Raw genomic sequence first — 19,722 nt, 5'->3', positions numbered from 1 at the left:
ACATAATAAATTATCCACAGCATATTTTCATGTCAAACAAAAGCTACTGGAAAGATATCACAAATATCAACAACTTTCATGTTTACAACAAAGATAAATTCAAAACAGAAACAAATGAACAAAACACAAAAACATGAAACAGAGAATGCTGTCACCATACAATTTCGCTAAGACCTCCCTGTAGTATTTTCATCATAACTCAAAGACCAAATATCATTTTCACGTCAAACCAAAGCCACTAGAAAGCTAACAAAATTATCTAAAACTTTCATGCTTACGCCTAAGACCAATTATGTACCGATCAATACCAGTTTTTATTTTAAATTCGAAAAAGTTGTGCTGAAAGTCCATAAAAATTCACTGTGACCTACGTGCAGTAATTTGACCATAACTCAATTTCTATATATCGTTTTGACGTGAGACCAACGACATTAGAAAGCTAACATCCATACCTACAACTTTCTTGTATACACCTAAGACCAATTCGGCACCGATCAATTCCAGTTTTAATATCAAAATTTGGGCAGAATGCAGATTTTCTCCAAGTTTCACCTAATCTCATGGTTCTAACCTCAAAACTACTTCCAATAATCATCCTATGGATTATCTAAGGTATGTACACAATTTCTACAACAATTCAACAAGTTTTCATCATCTAATCATCAAATCTCTCTCAAAACCCTAATTCTCAAATTCTCACAAACTCTCCCAAACTTGTTAGATGTAATCTAATGATTTAACAACTTAATATTAATGCAAGATAGTCTCACCCTCAAGCTCAATTGGTAGTGGGAATGCATTGAAGTAGTACTTATCCCCAGGTACTAGGTTCGATTCCCACGGGAGGCAAAAACACTAGTATGGTGAGGGGGCTAGTGATTAAGCTTGTGAGTAACAGTGCAGTGCGGGGGGGGGGGGGGGGGGGGGGGGGGGGTGCAGTGCCTTGCCTTGCGAGGGGCCCACCGGGCTGTTACATAAGTCCCACTTAAGATTGTGGTCTTAAGTGAGACTTTGAGTCTCATAAGACCCCAAAAATTATTCTCTCCTATGAAGGTATCCAATAGGTACCAACCCGTAAAAATATACTTATATACATAGTTCTGTTAAAACAAACTAAATTCCAATGTAAAAAAAGTGTGGTAATTCCCGTTAACCAAGAGTTTCATATTTTTTCATCAAAAACCAACATATATAGACATCCAAAAGTAAACAATTTATGGAGCATTGTATAAACGGCTTAAACTCTATTAAAATTCACTTTTGTTATGATTCCCAAAATTGTTGCAGCAACTTATAACATCAATTAATCTTCATATGAAGTCCTAATCCCTTGGTAAGACCAATACAAATTACATATGGAATATCGAGTTTGAAAGTTATATGTAACGTCGTGAGATAAGTTAAATAGAAAACTCTGAAGAGCTGGACGATTTTTGATTGAGCAAATGCATCCGAAGAAACATGCTAAGCAGCACCTGCTACTTGTTCTACAGAACTTTAGGAGCCAATCTCTGACACTCAATTTGGAGGACTGCCTATATTTGGAATGAATGTAGCAAGCAATCTGCATTTAGTTATACTCAAATTAATCATATATTGATTTTGAAATAGGCTTGGTAAAATAAAGATGACAAAATCAATTCTACACCTCTAAAATCAATTTTGCCAACTCCAAAAGTGAACCAAGCATACAACACTAAAGCATATTGTAAGATGTATTATTGAATGCCAATTTCATGATAGATATATACATCTCTGTATGCATATCAAAAAATCATTGTATATGTAAAAGGAAAGTTCTCAGCAGGGAAAAAAAGGCCTAGTTTAATTTCAATTTGTAACATAAATAAAACACGAAAATATTTCAAGGTTAGGTTTCAAGGCTGAATCGTAGAAATAAACTTGAAAAGCTAATAATACCTGATAAAGATTAGTGTTAGAGTAGGCACAAAAAATGCACACAAAACATAGAGTTATTCATGTTCATTCATGTTTCATATTATATATAAACATGTAACCATGAGATGGTTCCTTCAAATATAGTTCACCGTCTATTTCTCCTAAAAACAACGTAAAACTTATCCGTTCATTTTTTTTTAACTTGCCATATTGCAAGCAATAATTTAAAATCAAAACACTGATTTCATAAAAAGTGAATTGAATGATAAAAAGCCTACATCTGTTCTGATACAATGAAATCTAAAAGAAACATAAGGGGAATAAGACGAATAGGAAAGGGAAAAGAAATCAGTAACCACTAACCATCCTTCCTGAAGAAGTTGAGGAGAGCACGGTAGCAATAGAGTCGAGCACAAAGACTACACATAGCTCACCAATTTCGAGTGTCATGGACACAACTGCAATCATCGAGGAGAACGTTTTCTCCAAAGCTAATGGGAACCAAAGGCTACGCAGCCGAGAGATTCGTATACCAGTTTTGATTTTCGATCACAGAGGAACACCCAGATTTGTTGTTTGTTTCTCCGTGTTTTGCCATTCCAAAATCAGTAATCTCAGAAGCGTTATTTTTTTTCGCGGTTTTGGCACATTTTCATCTTCAATCCTGGTGAAATTCTCACATATAACATTTTCATCTCATGCATCTTGGTTCCATGCGCACCTCTTTCTTCTTCGAATCTGTCAGGCATGTTCGTCAAACACAGGATTGATCAGACAATAACCAGTGGGTTCTAATGTAACACCCCGTTTTCCCAACGTAAAAATTTCATAACAATTATCAGAGTTTTTCATCACAAAACGGAATGTCACATTTCTTAAAAATCGTAAATGGAATAAATAATAATTTATCCTTCAAAAATATAACAACATAATCTTTTAAATCTCACAGCGGAAATATTTCAACATCATAGATAGTCTTTGACACGAAGGCCTCATCATAAAAGTCTCATAAATAGTCTAAAACATAATAATTTGTTCAAATCCAACAACTTCATTATAAATCTCTTCAAACAATACGTAAGGAATAGAAACAATGTCAAAACTCCCATCCCGTTACGTATCAGAGCACCTAAAGACACACTGTGAGGAGTCCACTCACGACCACGCCTAATCTTGATTACCTGCAAGTTACCCATACGAAGAGCAACATTTTCAAGCAGAAGGGGTGAGATTTCTCAAACAATAATATTAAGCTCATAAATCATAAATTACATTTAACAATATAAACATCTTATAATTTAACAATTATAATCAAATACATAGACATCATCATTTCATCTTAGCAATATATCATCATATAGCAGTCACAATCATCGTCACATATCATCATACTAAAAGGCATCACAGAGTAATTCGTTAAAACATCGCAACTTAACAATTTGACTTGACAATGCATCTAGACTTGACTATGCAACTCTTAACGTCTTAAACCATCTTGAATCATCATGAAAATGCAAATGCATGTGGTACCAATCTAGGGCATAAGCCCTCGTCGCTTATGAGCATAAATATACTCCTAGGGCATAAGCCCTCGTCGCTATTGAGCAAAAGCTCCTAGGGCATGAGCCCTCATCTCTGGTTGAGCAAAAGCTCCATCGTCGTGGTTGAGCAAAAGCTCCAGGGCATGAGCCCTCATCTTTAAATGAGTATGCATGGACTCAACATCTTACGTCTTAGAAACTTCATGAACATCTATGACATCTTAATATCTTGACAACATAACATCTTAACAACTTGATGACTTCATAACGACTCGACGACTTAACAAACTCTTTGACTTAGACCGACATTTACATCTTAAATAAGATCAACAACAACATATGCAACACTTATAAAGTCACATCATATCAGCATCATAACTTAACAGTATCAAATGATAAACATCAACATCTTAAACATCGCATCAACATGAGCATCATAATTAACACATATAATGCATAAATAACAAGATCACATCTTTATATAACTCATCTTTAAATCACACATCTTCATATAACACATCAATTTCACATAATCAAATAATTCATCTTCAAAAACCTATTATTTCAAATTCTTCATCTAAGAAATATTATTTCAATAGTAATAGTAACTTATTATTATAACCATCGATTTTATATAGTTTTAAACTTGACACCTAAAACAATTTATCATAAGGCTGATGAAATAAATAATAGATACTTTAGGCATATCCAAAACCAAATAAAATAATGATAACACTATTGAAACATTTTCTAACTAATTCACTCTTATGATATCCTAGTTTTAAAGGGCATCTATGACATGATTCCATATATTATAAAATCTACTTTATGCTATAATTCCAAAATAATATCATGACAAAATCGACAATTGAATGAATTAAATTACAAGCAGACAAAACTTAATCTTGTGTCATATCGGAACTTAGGGACCGGAAGTAAAATTCAAAATAAAATTAGCGATTACAAAACAATATATTAGTCATATAAATTCGTAAAGGCATACTGTCAAAATGATTGCAGACCCACATAAAACCATATATACTAATTTGCATATTCAATAAGCTTGTAAAACGAACAGACACATACGAATCGTATTCATATGATCACAATATCAAACCAAATTTAATCAAACACATAAGTACGTTAAAATCATATTTGAATTTAATAATTTAATCATAACCATGAATTAACTACGAATTTAACGCATGTAAATAATAAATTCATAGACAATAATATACCCAAAAATCACGGTAGCAAATTAGAGCACAAATCTAACATGAATTCATCAAAAGAACATGAAAACAACGAAGAAAAACACAAACCCTTCACTACCCATATAATCATACCACCCTAATTTCTCATAATCTCACAAACTCATCCTAAAACATGTTAGATGCAATCTAATGATCTACAGACTTAATATTAGTGAAAGATAGTCTCACCCTTACCTTAGATTGTTTTTCTGAAATCAAAATCAGCGTTCTTCGTTCCTAGGGTTCTCTCTCTTTGAGTTCTCCTCTTTCTTCTCTTCTATCTTGTTCTCCTTTTTTTCAAAAAATTGTTTAACGTAAAAACTCTTTCTAACCCAAACTTTCTTATTTATAATACTAAATACTCTTCCTAAATCTATTTAGGCCCAATAACTTATTCTTCTTTCTATTCTAACCACCAATTCTACTTACACTAATAATTCTCATATTCTAATAAATAATAGAATAAAGCCACCTAATATAATACCAACACATCACATATTCAAAATAAATCACATAAATAAACCCTAACTTAATAAAAATAATTAAATAAAAAGGAGGGCGTTACATCTAACACCATAATCCAAAAACAAAAAACCAAATCCTTTAAAAACTATGAATCTTGATCATATCCTTCCTCAAATGTACAACTAAACCAAAACAAGAGAACAATTATTACACTGATCTGCTTGGAGTTGGATAATTATATCAAGCTTTATATTCTGCACTCTGCACGACGACTTTGCAAGCTAATTGGACTATCTTCAAAACATGAGATAATACAAAATAGGAGCGCTGAATTAGATGACCATTACCAAAGCAATGAATGTATGTGTTAAGTGTATCACATGGAACAATGAAAAATTCATAAAACTGACATGAAAAACTAATTAAAACCATTTGATCCCACAATCATATCTACTAACATCTACTAACAATATATAAAAGTTGAAGTACAACAAAATTTCATAATCGTCCTCTTTAAAACTCATAATCTCCTTAATTTTATGTGCATAATGGTCATTTTGCAAAATTTAATTTAATTGTTTTTGAAAAAATAAAATTAATTATGGATAATGATCATCACAATTGTAACAAATTTCCACGGTTAATTATAAAATTAATTTATTTAAAAAAAAAAGGATAATGGTCATCACAAATCTAACAAACTTTACCGGATAACTATGGAATCAAGTTATTTGTTTTTTAAAAAATGACTTAAAAAAATATTATGGAACTATCCACGAATATAACAAATTTTTCACGCATATTTGTTTTTTGGGATGCAAAATTAATAATTCTTTGCAATACTTTTAAAACCTTATTTGTTTTTTAATTAAAAACAAAAAGGTGTAGGCAGTTTTTTCTATACAAAAAAAAATTGTAACTAATTTGCACTTTCACAGATAAGTGGATATAACAAATTGATACTGATATTTATTTTTTTGATTAATTTTTTTTGGAAAGAAACACTATATTAATCTTTTTTTGAGCAAGAAATGCTACATTAATGTTAGTATTTTTTAAAAATCATTAGTTTATAAAATTTAAGCATATCAACTTTCTCATATCGGTATACATTTTTTTTTGACAAATCATATCGGTATACATAAAATATAATTTTGGAGATATAAGCACATAAATTCTACAATGAGTGCGTTGCAAATATTTATCTGTTTTTAAATATAAAATAAAAAGTTATTTAATAGAAACACTACATTGATGTTGATATTTTAAAAATAGTCATGAGTACCCGTTATTTTTATCGTATCGATTTTCTCATATATGTACATAAAAATTTATTTAAACATATATAAGCACATAAAATCTGCAAAGGATGCGGTGCAAACATTGAACGGTTTTTGCATATAAAATAAAAAGTTATTCAATATAAACACTATATTGTTGTTTATATTTTGACAATATTAATGAGTGTCCACAATTTTAACATATTAACTTTCTCATATATTTAAATAAAAATTTGTTTTTGCAGATAAAAAACATAAAATCTGCAACGGGTGTGATGCAAACATTGAAAGGTGTTTTGCATATAAAATAAAAAGTTATTTAGTAGAAACACTACATTGATGTTGATATTTTGAAAGTAGTCATGAGTTTCCATTTTTTTTTTTGAAGGAAATAATAGTTTTCAAAATTTTATCGTATTGATTTTCTCATATATGTACATAAAAAATTATTTATGCATGTATAAACACATAAAATATGCAACGGGTGTGGTACAAACATTGAACGGTGTTTTGCATATATAATAAAAAGTTATTCAATAGAAACATTATATTAATGTTTATATTTTGACAATATTAATGAGTTTCCGCAATTTTAACATATCAACTTTCTCATATGTTTAAAGACAAAATGCATAAATTCTGCAACGGGTGCGATGCAAACATTGAACGGTGTTTTGCATATAAAATAAAAAGTTATTTAATAAACACATTACATTAATTTTGATATTTTGAAAATAGTCATGAGTTTTAAATAATTTATTTTATTGTCTTTCTCATATATATATTTATATATATACTCTATATATTTGTGTGTGTGTGTGTGTTTTTTTTCGCGTACATAAGAAAATAAAATCCACAACATACGCGATTCAAATATTTAACATATTTTTCTATATATAAGAAAAATATATTCAATAGAAACATTATATTAATGTTGATAATTTTACTTTAGTATCTTTAAACATTTGACAATATTAACAACGTTGTTATTTTTTATATGATTACCACAATGATATAGGACCCGTGCGAAAGCACGGGTCTATTACTAGTTTATCACTAAAATAGTATATAGTACGAATAATAAGGGACAAAGAACCACTTAAAAGAAAAAAAAATTAGGAATTAATCATTTTTTTTATTCGAATTCAATAAAATTAACCTCCCCATTCATATGCGCTGTAAACAAAATCGCAGTGGGTTAATATAGTACTGATAAGTGATGAGTAAGGAGCAGAATTGAACCTTATAATGTTTTTCAACAATAACTCTTAACAATCACAAATAAAAAAATGAAGTTGTAAAAACAAATTAACCTTTTGATAAGTGAGTGCAAACCTTATTTCAAATTCATGTTTTTTCCATTGGTTGTAACTCCACTGCCACTATTATATTAATCCTGACACAAAAAAGGAAGAACAAAAGGCTATCTTTTTGAAGAACAAATATAGAAAAGAGTGATCTAAAAGTTCATGGAAAATGGGCAAACAAACATGGTATAAGAAAACAATCTCCAATCACAAAAACAAACTTTTGCAGAAGATTATTGCAGAGGAGTGTGAGAAAATGAGTCATGAAGTAGAACTTGAAAAATGAAGAGAAACTTGGAAAGTGGTCACCGATTAATAATAATTGTGACAATTTTCCAATATGATAATGAAGAGACAAAAAATTTGAAAGAGTAGAAAACAACTCTCGGAAGTTGGAATGAATTAAATGCCAACGATTTTTTAATTATTTTTTTAAAGGAAAAATTCGAAATTCACATTGGCATGAATTTAGGAGGGAAATATTTTTAGGGTTAACCTGATTAGCATTTAATGTAGCAAAATTAGAGGCAAATTTGTAGGGTTTAGTTGTTGCAACCCGTAACAACTTTTATGAATAAGGGGATGATGATTGCGGAGTCATTTAAAATTTTATGAGTAGCCAATAATAAAATATATTTTATGAATCTTGTCTATGATAATTTATCTATTATATGATAAGTTTTTGCTTTTCCTGTTTCTATTAATTTTTCACAAATAAACTTATTAAAGATAGCCAAGTATATATCATTAGACCATCTCATCTTCAATAAAATTATCTTTTTATTTAAGATATGGTACATCTCCATTGAAAAATAATAATTTTGAATGTCTAATAAGAACAATCTCATAAAACATTCCAGTACCAAAAAAAAAAAAAACAAGGTCCACATAATTTACAACTTATACGAAGTTGTTCCTCGAATTCTGCTCTTTACCCAAACAGTTTTGCTCACTCTCAAAGTAAATTACACATATGACCCTACGCAACTTAACTTGCGCAAGTACAAAACGTACTTAACTTAAGTTACGTAGCGCACCTTAACTCACGCTAGTACAAAATATCACGCAACTTAAGTCACGTAGCGTGTCTTTAGTCACGCTAGTGTAAACCATGGTTCAGAGCAAGCCCATGCCTAGGATCTTTTGCGTGACTTAACTCACGCTAGTGGCACTAGCTACTGTCTTGTTCGTTCATTCCCTGTTTACAGTACATGCATTCATTGATTCAACCAAAACTCTTAATTTAGAGAACATGCATTCATTCAATAATAATTTAGAAATGCAATTTTAACGAAAATTAACGTAAATGTCATAAAAAGGCGCAACCGCGCAAATGTAAATATCATACAAAATGCCAGACCTAAATATAACAACCAAAAAGTCGATAAAATACTACTTAATTAACGCTGTGTTGCTGATAACCAACTTAAGTAACGCTGCACAACTTAAGTCACGCTGCGCAACTTAAGTCACGCTGCGCAACTTAAGTTGCGTTACAGTTATAACTAACGCATGTTAACTTGCATGGCGTGAGTTAACATGCGTAAGGGTATATAGGTAATTTACTTTGGGACTGAGCAATACTGTTTGGGTAAAGAGCAGAATTCTTGTTCCTCATGGTGAAAATTTATACCATTATCTTTCGAAAATTGCTGTTGACACATTAGCTTTGGCTAGGACACACATGTAAAAGACGTTTTTACCCCTTCGGTAGTTAACTGCCGAATTATGAAACCGGCTGCAGTTAACTACCGAGGAAAACTTCGGCAGTTAACTGCTGAGGAAATCTGAAAACTTCGGCAGTTAACTGCCGAGGAAACCTCAAACCTGTTTTTTTTTTTTTGACAAAAACCATTAATTCTTTTTATTCTTTAAACCTAAATTTTCCTTAATTAAATTTAATTCTTTAATCCTTTTAAGGAATTAAACATAATTCTTTTTATGATTTCATTCATGTGATTTTGTTGCCATAAATGAAGAAATACGAGAGATGAATAATATCTGCAATCAGTAGTTAATGGACCTAAAATGATGATTCAATAAAAAAAATGCAACAACAAAAACGTTACAAATGATAGAATAATTATATTTGTAATTATTAGTAATTAATTATAATATTTCAGATTTTTTTTGTTGTTGACAAATTATAATATTTCAAATATTATTCATCTCTCTTTCAAATAATTATATTTGTAATTATTCTATCAATAATGCCTTTATTTTTTTTGTACAAATAAAACCACTTTTCTATTCTTAAAAAAAAACACTCTTTTTAATGAAGAAACGTGATTGAATATGTAGTAATTATAGGATCTCATATATTTTTATTTATGACAACAAAATTATATGAATGAAATCAACAACTTTATAAAAAGAATCGTGTATTTAATGGCAACAAAATCCATATTTCTTCATTATGGCAACAAAATCACATTAATGAAATCATAAAAAGAATTATGTTTAATTCCATAAAATAATTAAAGAATTAAATTTAATTAAGGAAAATTTAGGTTTAAAGAATTAATGGTTTTTGTCAAAAAAAAAAAAAACAGGTTTGAGGTTTCGAAGTTTTCAATTTTCCTCGGTAGTTTACTGCCGAAGTTTTCCTCGGTAGTTAACTGCAACCGGTTTTATAATTTGGTAGTTAACTATCAAAGGGGTAAAAACGTCTTTTATATGTGTGTCCTAGCCAAAGCTAATGTGTCAACAGCAATTTTCTTATCTTTCTCTCTTGCTTTAATTTTGGCATTTGGCATTTGGCATTTCATCGAGAAGAAGAAGACAGAAAGATATAAGATTGTTATCAAATCAAAATAAAAATAAAAATTAGAGTTGATCATCGGAGAGGGAGGAGAGATGTTGTTTCAGGTGGGCGGACAAGGAAGTCGGCCGACGTTCTTCGAGATGGCGGCGGCAGAACAGCTTCCACAGAGTCTCCGTGCGGCGCTGACATACTCAATCGGAGTATTAGCATTAAGAACACCTTTCCTTCATAAATTATTAGATTACGAACATGAATCTTTCTCATTACTTATGCTCGTTCTCGAAGCTCACAGTTTACGAACCACTGATGCTTCTTTCTCTGAATCCCTTTACGGCCTCCGTAGAAGACCCGCTAATATCTCATTACTCAACGATGATACTTCTTCTTCACAGTTACGCCGACGCCAAAAGCTTCTTTCTCTTCTCTTTTTGGTACATATTCCCTAACCCTTTTAGCTTATTTCAAACCAATTTTACTTATAAGTGCTTAATTAATTAAGCTGCTGTCTATCCAACATGATGATTTTTTAAGGTTGTGTTGCCCTATCTGAAATCGAAGCTGCATTCAATCTACAATAAAGAAAGAGAAGCAAGGATTCAGGCCACTCTTTGGGGAGATGAAAATGAATCATATGATTCTACGGTGTCCACGCCAACCTTCAATGCTCGGGCCTCCGTTGCAACACGCATCACAAAAAGATTTCAGAAAATTGTAGGATTATGTTACCCATTGTTACATGCTGGTACTGAAGGTATTTGTTATATCCTTATTTCTTTACATTTATCTTCCTTCATTTTGATACCAAGATAAATGTCAATCATCCACTTCATTTACATGCAGGCTTCCAATTCGCATACCAGATGTTATACCTATTGGATGCTACTGGGTACTACTCACTAGCGCTGCACGCACTTGGGATTCATGTCTGCCGAGCTACTGGCCAAGAACTGGTAAACATTTACTGTATTCAATTTAAATATAGCTGAATCTATGACACGCGTAGCTAGTTTTTATTTACTATGTTTTGCCTTTCAAAATTTTGGTTTTTTGACACCCAAACTATCACAAGTCCCTGGCTGGGCATGTATTGGCAACTGATCAACCTTTAGACTTCCAGTCAAATTGTAGCTAAATAACTTTTGAAATGTGCCATTGTTGTTATCATTTCAAATTTCTCTTAATTCGTTGCTGAGTGCTGTTGTGTTATTGCCTATTGGTGAATGTGAGTGAATCTGTTGTATTGGTATATTTCTCAGATTGTGGGTGTGTTAAAGCAGTTAATGAGTGGAATTTTGTAATAAAATCTATCGATATACTAGCCTATGTTTGCAGTTGTCCCAGTTGTCATGGAACTCATTCTCTTGTGTGGCAGTTGTGCTTGACAAACTGGACATTATATAATTATTTATTTGTCTTACTCAATATGTGACACCCAAATAAATAATTGAAGCAACTTGTGAGAGTTTCTTTGCTGCTTAAGAACTTTCTAATTTACTGTTTGTTTTTCATATGATTAATGTCTTTTCCTTTCATGTCAAGATAGATGGACGCATCTTCTAGAATTTCTAAGATACGAAGCCGTGAACGTGAGAGACTCCGTGGTCCTCAATGGATAAAGGTTTGCATTTCTTTTATCACCTTGATGAGTATATCTTTCATTTCCTTTCCCTGAATTAAGAAGAAACTAGTTGTACATTCTATTGATGATAATGTTTTCCATTTTTCCTGCCCACTGGGGCAGGGAGAGGCTTACATCAACACGGTTAAAATTATAAACCATTGCACCTGCATTGCTAGAACTTATCTTCCGGGTGATTCAAACCTTTTATGTCGGGCTATATAGGTTAAAATGGTGTAACTTTCCTTTTGTAAATTAGCATTTGCAATCTGTTTATGCTTCACTTTATCCCCATGAATCACTTGTGATCGTATAATGTTTTTCACAATGCAGACATTGCAGGGAGCATTGCTCAGCTGTACATACACTGTACTTGACTATGCGCAAACCGGCTTGATTGCAGCAGTGTTCTTCTTTAAAGTAAGATGGCTATCCCTTTTAATATTTTTTGCTTCCTTTATTGAATACTCGCAATATGCCAAGAATTATACAAAAATTTCTGCAATCTTAGCTTAGTGTAGTTTTGCATGATATTGTTTGCTCCATTTTGAGTTTTATAACTGATCAATGTCCAGTTTGGTATCAATTATTGTTGCCAATAGAGTTGTGGTTTGCTAAAGCCTTAAATTCCATTGCCTTGGTGGTTTGATTTATCTGAAGCTTGACTTCTTGTTCCGTGCCTGCCAATTATGTGCTTTTAATTATGTTAGATTTATTTACACTTTACCTAGGAGAATAATTACACATTATTGTTCGAATATTAGAAAATATCTTATAATATCTACTTTATCTTTGATACTATACGATATTAGAGTATCTTCTGTAATTTCCTAGGATTAGTTTATAATCTTAGAGAATCTATTAGGATTAGATTTTATATTACTTATTACTATAATGATTTGTTCTTGAATTGAGTTTATGTATGCCTATAAATAGGGATTAATGTTTAGTCTTTGGTATCAAGATAGTATTAAGCCCTTATCCATAATATTAAAAGTTATTATTATTATCTTCTCTCCTCCTTTTATCTAAAATCCAACAACTTCAACAATTATCGTTGTGATCCTATATAGATGATGGAATGGTGGTATCAGTCTGCTGAGGAAAGAATGTCAGCTCCAACTGTATATCCTCCTCCCCCTCCTCCTCCACCACCAAAGGTAAAGAGACAAATTTTAAGTATTTCCCCACATCTCTCATCGCTACTCACTTCACTATTTTGGTCATGATAAAAGAGTCAAGCAAGAATTTCAATATTCGCTGTAAAAGCTTTTACTTTTCACTACATAGTATACATTGCTAGACTTGCATCCGCTCTATGATTTAGTGCATCACGTGATTAGAATTTCCAAGTAATTCAAAAAATTGTGTCGGCTCAACGCCTAACAGATCTGTATGTGTAATTTGAACAGGTTGCCAAAGAAGGGGTACAGTTACCGTCAGACAGAACGATCTGCCCCCTGTGCTTGCAGAAGCGCGTAAATCCATCTGTAATGACAGTTTCAGGTTTCGTCTTCTGCTATGCTTGTATATTCAAGTTTGTTACTCAGGTGAGAGTTCTAGACACCTTAACTGTGATGTTAAAAGGAAATAACATAAATATAATGTCAGTTAGTTTACTTTCTTAAACCCATATTTGCCTTGATTGTTAAACTGAAGTTATTGGAATTCAAACCACTTTTTCTATTTTACAAGTTAGTGTAGAGCCGTTGGGAAGTTCATACTGTTACAATTAATATTTTGTGGGTACATAAAACTTGAGTGAAATTTTTGTAAATAACGTTAACTCTTACTGTCGTATTAATACTGTATATCTAACATTTTCATTATACTTGAACAATGTGGGACGAACTAGATATGGGACAAAGGTTTCATTATACTTGAACAATGTAGGACGAACTAGATATGAGACAAAGGTTTATCTGTAAAAGATTGGATAAAGAGTTTCAAAGGGAACATAATCAATTGATGTCCCCTCCACTCCCACTTTTTCCCGTTTAATTCTTAGTTTACTATATGCGTATTTTTGCTCATTGCAGTATAAGCGCTGCCCAGCAACGATGGTGCCTGCAACAGTTGATCAGATAAGGAGACTCTTTCATGATGTATAGTCCGAGCTGGACCTGCTATACCTATAGTTGTCATGAGTATATGTGTAAAGGATTCTCGATGGTTGTTGTACTGATCTATGCTTATTTTAGTGTTAAGTATTGAAGAATAACATGGAAAGTATAGAAACACAGATGATCAAAGATAAGGAAGAGGAACACACTACACAACAGTTACTTGCAGCGCAAGCTAACTAAACCCTAGACTAGTTTTCACAGCTGTAACAAACTGCAAGTTAGTTAGAGCTTAGGGTACAATCATATGTGTGATATACACGCTAGCTTAGTATGGTACTCATATAGTTGAACTATAAATAACTGTAATCATTGTCTTCACAATTCATTCAATGATATTCTCCATTTTCTTCAATATTTCTTTCTTCTCTCTTTTCTGTTACAGTTTTTACTTTCTCAATATGGTATCACGAGCCTCTTGATTCAAGAGAGCTTTCTCTTCCGCTTCGTTCTTCCTCTTCTTCTTCTTCTTCGTTTTTCTCCTCTGTTTTTCTGCTTTCATGGCACCTCGCAACAATAATGGTGCAAGTCCTTCATATGAGGTTGCTCTTGATCAAACCAGCCCGTATTTTGTTCACCCTAGTGATGGTCCATCCTCTGTAACGGTTACGCCATTGTTGAATGGTTCGAACTATCATTCTTGGGCTCGTTCGATGCGTAGAGCTCTTGGGGGGAAAATGAAGTATGAGTTTGTTGATGGCACCATTCCTCCAGTTACAGATCCGTTTGATCCTTCTTTTCGAGCATGGAATCGGTGCAACATGTTGATTCACTCATGGATCTTGAATTCAGTAGATCCTTCAATTTCTCAATCTATTGTTTTCATGGAAAACGCCATGGATGTGTGGAATGATCTCAAGGAACGTTTTGCTCAAGGTGATTTGGTACGAATTTCTGAACTCATGCAAGAAATCTATTCTTTACAACAAGATTCTAAATCAGTTACTACATTTTACTCTGAATTGAAAGTGTTATGGGAAGAACTAGAGATATACTTGCCTATGCCTAGTTGTAGTTGCAGAGTTCAGTGTTCTTGTGAAGCTATGCGCACTGCTAGGAAAAATCACATTTTGTTGTATGCTATGCGCTTTCTCACTGGTCTCAATGACAATTTCAACATGGTTAAGTCTCAGATCCTTCTCATGGATCCTCTTCCTCCAATGAATAGGATATTTTCCATGGTGTTGCAGCATGAAAGGCAGGGTAATTTTGTACAAGTTGTTGAAGATTCTTTACCCTCTATCAATGCTGTGAATTCTGGTAAACCTAAGCATGGTAATTCAGGAAATGTGTACAAGAATACCAATCAAGGTTCTCCTTTCAACAAGAATAGGGTTTGTACTTTCTGTGGTAGAAGCAATCATACCATAGAAACATGCTACAAGAAGCATGGATACCCTCCTCATCTTCAAAGGAATTTTAATAATTCTTCGTATGCTAATCATGCTGCATCCTCAGAGACTGAAGGTTCCACTCCTGATGAGACTGGGAGAGTTGCTTCTACATCTATTACACCTGAGCAGTATGAGAGGTTAATGAGTTTACTTCAGGTTTCATCTTCTAAACAAGATTCAGTGCCTGCACAAGCTTCTGCGAATCAGGTTTTTTCTATGCCATCTGGTCATACATTAAATGGTAAGCACGGTACTAGTTCCATTTTTTCCTTAACTTGTCATAGTTTTGCTCTAAACTCCTGGATCATTGATTCAGGAGCTAGTGATCATATCTGTGGAAATGTTCAATGGTTTCATTCTTACAATGAAATCACTCCCATGCATATAAAACTGCCTACTGGCCACTATGCAATAGCTAAACATGCTGGAACCATTAAGTTTAGTTCAGATTTTTCCATTAAACATGTGCTCTATGTTCCTGAATTTCAGTTTAATTTGTTGTCTGTGTCAAAGATATCTGATTCACTAAATTGCATTGTTATTTTTGATGGTTCCACATGTGTTATTCAGGAAAAGAATACTCAGAAGATGATTGGTTCTGGTGAAAGGAGGGATGAATTATACTACTTGACTCTACCAGATAAGGTTGCTTGCAGTTCAAGTACCATTGATAAACCTTTCACTACTTTACCTGATAGTGCCCTGTGGCATTTCAGACTAGGTCACCTTTCTTTTTCTAGAATGAATGCTTTACATTCTAAATTTCCTTTTGTAAATGTTGATAGCAAAGCTACTTGTGATGTATGCCACTTTGCTAAGCATAGAAAACTCCCCTTTATTCCCAGTTGTAATAAAGCTAAACAGCCTTTTGAGCTAATACATTTTGATATTTGGGGTCCCATTTCTGTTAAATCCATACATGGTCACTCATATTTTCTTACTGCAGTAGATGATTTTAGTAGATATACTTGGTTAACTTTGATGAAAACAAAAGCTGAAACTAGACAACATGTTATTGATTTTATTACTCTCATTGAAAATCAGTTTTCCTGTCAAGTTAAAATCATAAGAAGTGATAATGGCCCTGAATTTCTCATGCCAAAATTTTACTCCTCTAAAGGAATTTTACATCAAAGAAGTTGTGTGGAGACTCCTCAGCAAAATGCTAGAGTGGAGAGAAAGCATCAACACATTTTAAACATAGTGAGGGCTTTACTTTTTCAATCAAATCTTCCAAAACATTTTTGGTCTTATGCTGCTATTCATGCTGTTTTCATCATGAATAGAGTGACCAGTCCTATAATTGACAATAACACTCCTTATTTTCTTTTACATAAACAGCCACCTGACCTAAATCAATTGAAAGTTTTTGGTTCTTTGGTTTTTTCTTCCACTTTACAAGCAAACAGAAATAAACTTGCTTCTAGAGCAAGAAAATGTGTTTTTTTGGGATATAAACATGGCATGAAAGGAGTAGTTTTACTTGACATTCACAATAAGGAAATTTTTGTTTCCAGAAATATTACACATCATGAAAATATTTTCCCTTATCAACCTGTTTCTTCACCATCTTTATGGAAATACTATCCTAATACTTCTCCTACATCTTCAAATCAAAACCAAAATCTTAATCCTTCTATTCATGATAATCTTACCTCTTCTGACCAAAATTCTCTCCATACTTCTCCTACACAAACACCACTAAACATAGATGATGATACTCATTCCATCCCTGACCCTACACATGCCCCTTCATCATCATCACCAACAAATACTAGAATTAGGAAGACACCTGCTTATCTGGCAGATTATGTATGTAATTCATCAACTTCTTCTGCACCATCACCAAAATCTTCAGGTATTCTTTACCCTATTGCATCCTTTCACTCTTATGCACATTTATCACCATCACATAAGTCTTTTTCCATGTCTGTCACTCAATGTACTGAGCCAAAAACCTACAAAGAAGCTTGTCAGTCTGAATGTTGGTTAAAAGCTATGGAATCTGAACTAGATGCATTAGCCAAGAATGGAACATGGTCCATTGTTGATCTTCCCAACAATGTGAAGCCTATTGGTAGCAAGTGGGTTTACAAAGTCAAACACAAAGCAGATGGCAGTGTAGAAAGATACAAAGCCAGATTGGTGGCCAAGGGGTACAATCAAGTTGAAGGTATTGATTTTTTTGATACTTTCTCCCCAGTAGCAAAACTTACCACAGTGAGAATTTTACTTGCCATAGCTTCAATCAAGAACTGGAATTTACATCAATTAGATGTAAACAATGCTTTTCTACATGGAGACTTACAAGAGCATGTTTACATGACCATACCTGAAGGTGTCTCTAGTGAACCAAATAAGGTTTGTAAGCTACATAAGAGTCTCTATGGTTTGAAGCAAGCAAGTAGGAAGTGGTATGAGAAGCTGACCTCTTTGTTGATAGCAGAAGGTTACACACAGTCACCATCAGATTACTCCCTTTTCACTCTTCAGCAGGGTCCTGATTTTACTGCTTTGTTAGTTTATGTAGATGACATTATTCTTGCTGGCTCATCTATCACAGAATTCACTAGAATCAAAACCATACTTGACACTCATTTCAAGATCAAAGATTTGGGAACTCTAAAGTATTTCTTAGGTTTAGAGGTTGCTCACTCCAAAAAGGGAATCTCTATTTCACAAAGGAAATACTGTCTTGATCTGTTGGATTCTTCTGGTCTTCTAGCTTCTAAACCTGCTACCACTCCTTTGGACACCTCAATCAAATTGCACCAAGACAATAGCAAACCTTTTGCTGATGTGTCTTGTTACAGGAGACTCATTGGAAGACTCCTTTACCTTAACACTACCAGACCAGACATCACACTAGCAACCCAACAACTGAGTCAGTTTTTGCATGCTCCCACTATTTCACACTACAAAGCTGCTTGTAGAGTCATCAGATATTTAAAACAAAATCCTGGACTTGGATTATTCTTTCCTAGACAATCTGACCTACAAATCCTTGGTTATGTTGATGCTGACTGGGCTGGGTGTATTGACTCTAGAAGATCAACAACAGGCTTCTGTTTCTTCTTGGGTTCATCCTTGATTTCATGGCGTGCAAAGAAACAGGCAACTGTTTCCAGGTCATCTTCAGAGGCAGAGTATAGAGCACTTTCCACTGGGACATGTGAATTACAGTGGCTTCTCTATCTTTTGAAGGATTTACAAATCACTTGTACCAAACAACCTGTGTTATATTGTGACAGTCAGAGTGCAATCCATATAGCCTCCAATCCAGTGTTTCATGAGAGGACTAAACATTTGGAAATAGACTGCCATCTTGTCAGAGAAAAGGTGCAGAAAGGGATACTCAGGTTGCTTCCTATACCTACTGAAGAACAGCTTGCAGATTTCCTCACCAAACCTTTGCCACCTCCAAAGTTTCACTCTTTTGTTTCCAAGCTTGGCATGATCAATATCTATCATGGTCCAGCTTGTGGGAGGATATTGAAGAATAACATGGAAAGTATAGAAACACAGATGATCAAAGATAAGGAAGAGGAACACACTACACAACAGTTACTTGCAGCGCAAGCTAACTAAACCCTAGACTAGTTTTCACAGCTGTAACAAACTGCAAGTTAGTTAGAGCTTAGGGTACAATCATATGTGTGATATACATGCTAGCTTAGTATGGTACTCATATAGTTGAACTATAAATAACTGTAATCATTGTCTTCACAATTCATTCAATGATATTCTCCATTTTCTTCAATATTAAGAAAGGCAGGTAAAAAGAATGATTTTTTGTTATATTCTCAATTCATTTGTACAAAGTTCTAACAATAAGATTATGGCCACGGTAATAATAAGAATCTTTATCTACAATGCAAAAAAAAAAAAAAAAGTGTGTTGTGCCTCGACAACTCATGACTCTAGATAAGCTATGTGTAAACTAGATTGAGAGAAAAGAACGATAGAGTGAAGAAACAAATAAACAATGTTGAATCGAGTGAAATGGTCATTGAGAGGAAATAACGGAAAGATAGATGCACGAGAGTTTGAGAGATACATTTATTAGTTCATTCACCAT

General features: G+C 33.2%; 1 protein-coding gene and 1 long non-coding RNA gene across 2 annotated transcripts; one reads left to right on the top strand and one right to left on the bottom strand.

The window, feature by feature from the left end:
• Window positions 1–1,229: 1,229 nt before the first annotated feature.
• LOC146959463 (uncharacterized) lies at window positions 1,230–5,478 on the bottom strand. Its single transcript, XR_015023223.1, has 3 exons — window positions 5,370–5,478; window positions 2,263–2,637; window positions 1,230–1,564 (listed from the first exon to the last, which is right to left on the bottom strand). It is a non-coding gene; the product is annotated as an uncharacterized LOC146959463 (long non-coding RNA).
• Window positions 5,479–10,462: 4,984 nt separating this feature from the next.
• On the top strand, window positions 10,463–14,356 carry PEX12 (peroxin-12). Its single transcript, XM_085741018.1, has 8 exons — window positions 10,463–10,940; window positions 11,041–11,260; window positions 11,350–11,459; window positions 12,053–12,127; window positions 12,461–12,547; window positions 13,201–13,287; window positions 13,540–13,677; window positions 14,167–14,356. Exons 1-8 carry the CDS (start codon window positions 10,602–10,604, stop codon window positions 14,236–14,238), a joined length of 1,128 nt encoding a protein of 375 aa, XP_085597144.1. The 5' UTR covers window positions 10,463–10,601; the 3' UTR covers window positions 14,239–14,356.
• Window positions 14,357–19,722: the final 5,366 nt, after the last annotated feature.

This window comes from Medicago sativa, chromosome 1 (assembly GCF_051527215.1).
Source record: "Medicago sativa cultivar Bolivia chromosome 1, Bolivia_mono, whole genome shotgun sequence".
In the NCBI taxonomy this organism is placed as follows: domain Eukaryota; kingdom Viridiplantae; phylum Streptophyta; class Magnoliopsida; order Fabales; family Fabaceae; genus Medicago; species Medicago sativa.
This window is presented reverse-complemented; position numbering and strand designations above follow the sequence as displayed.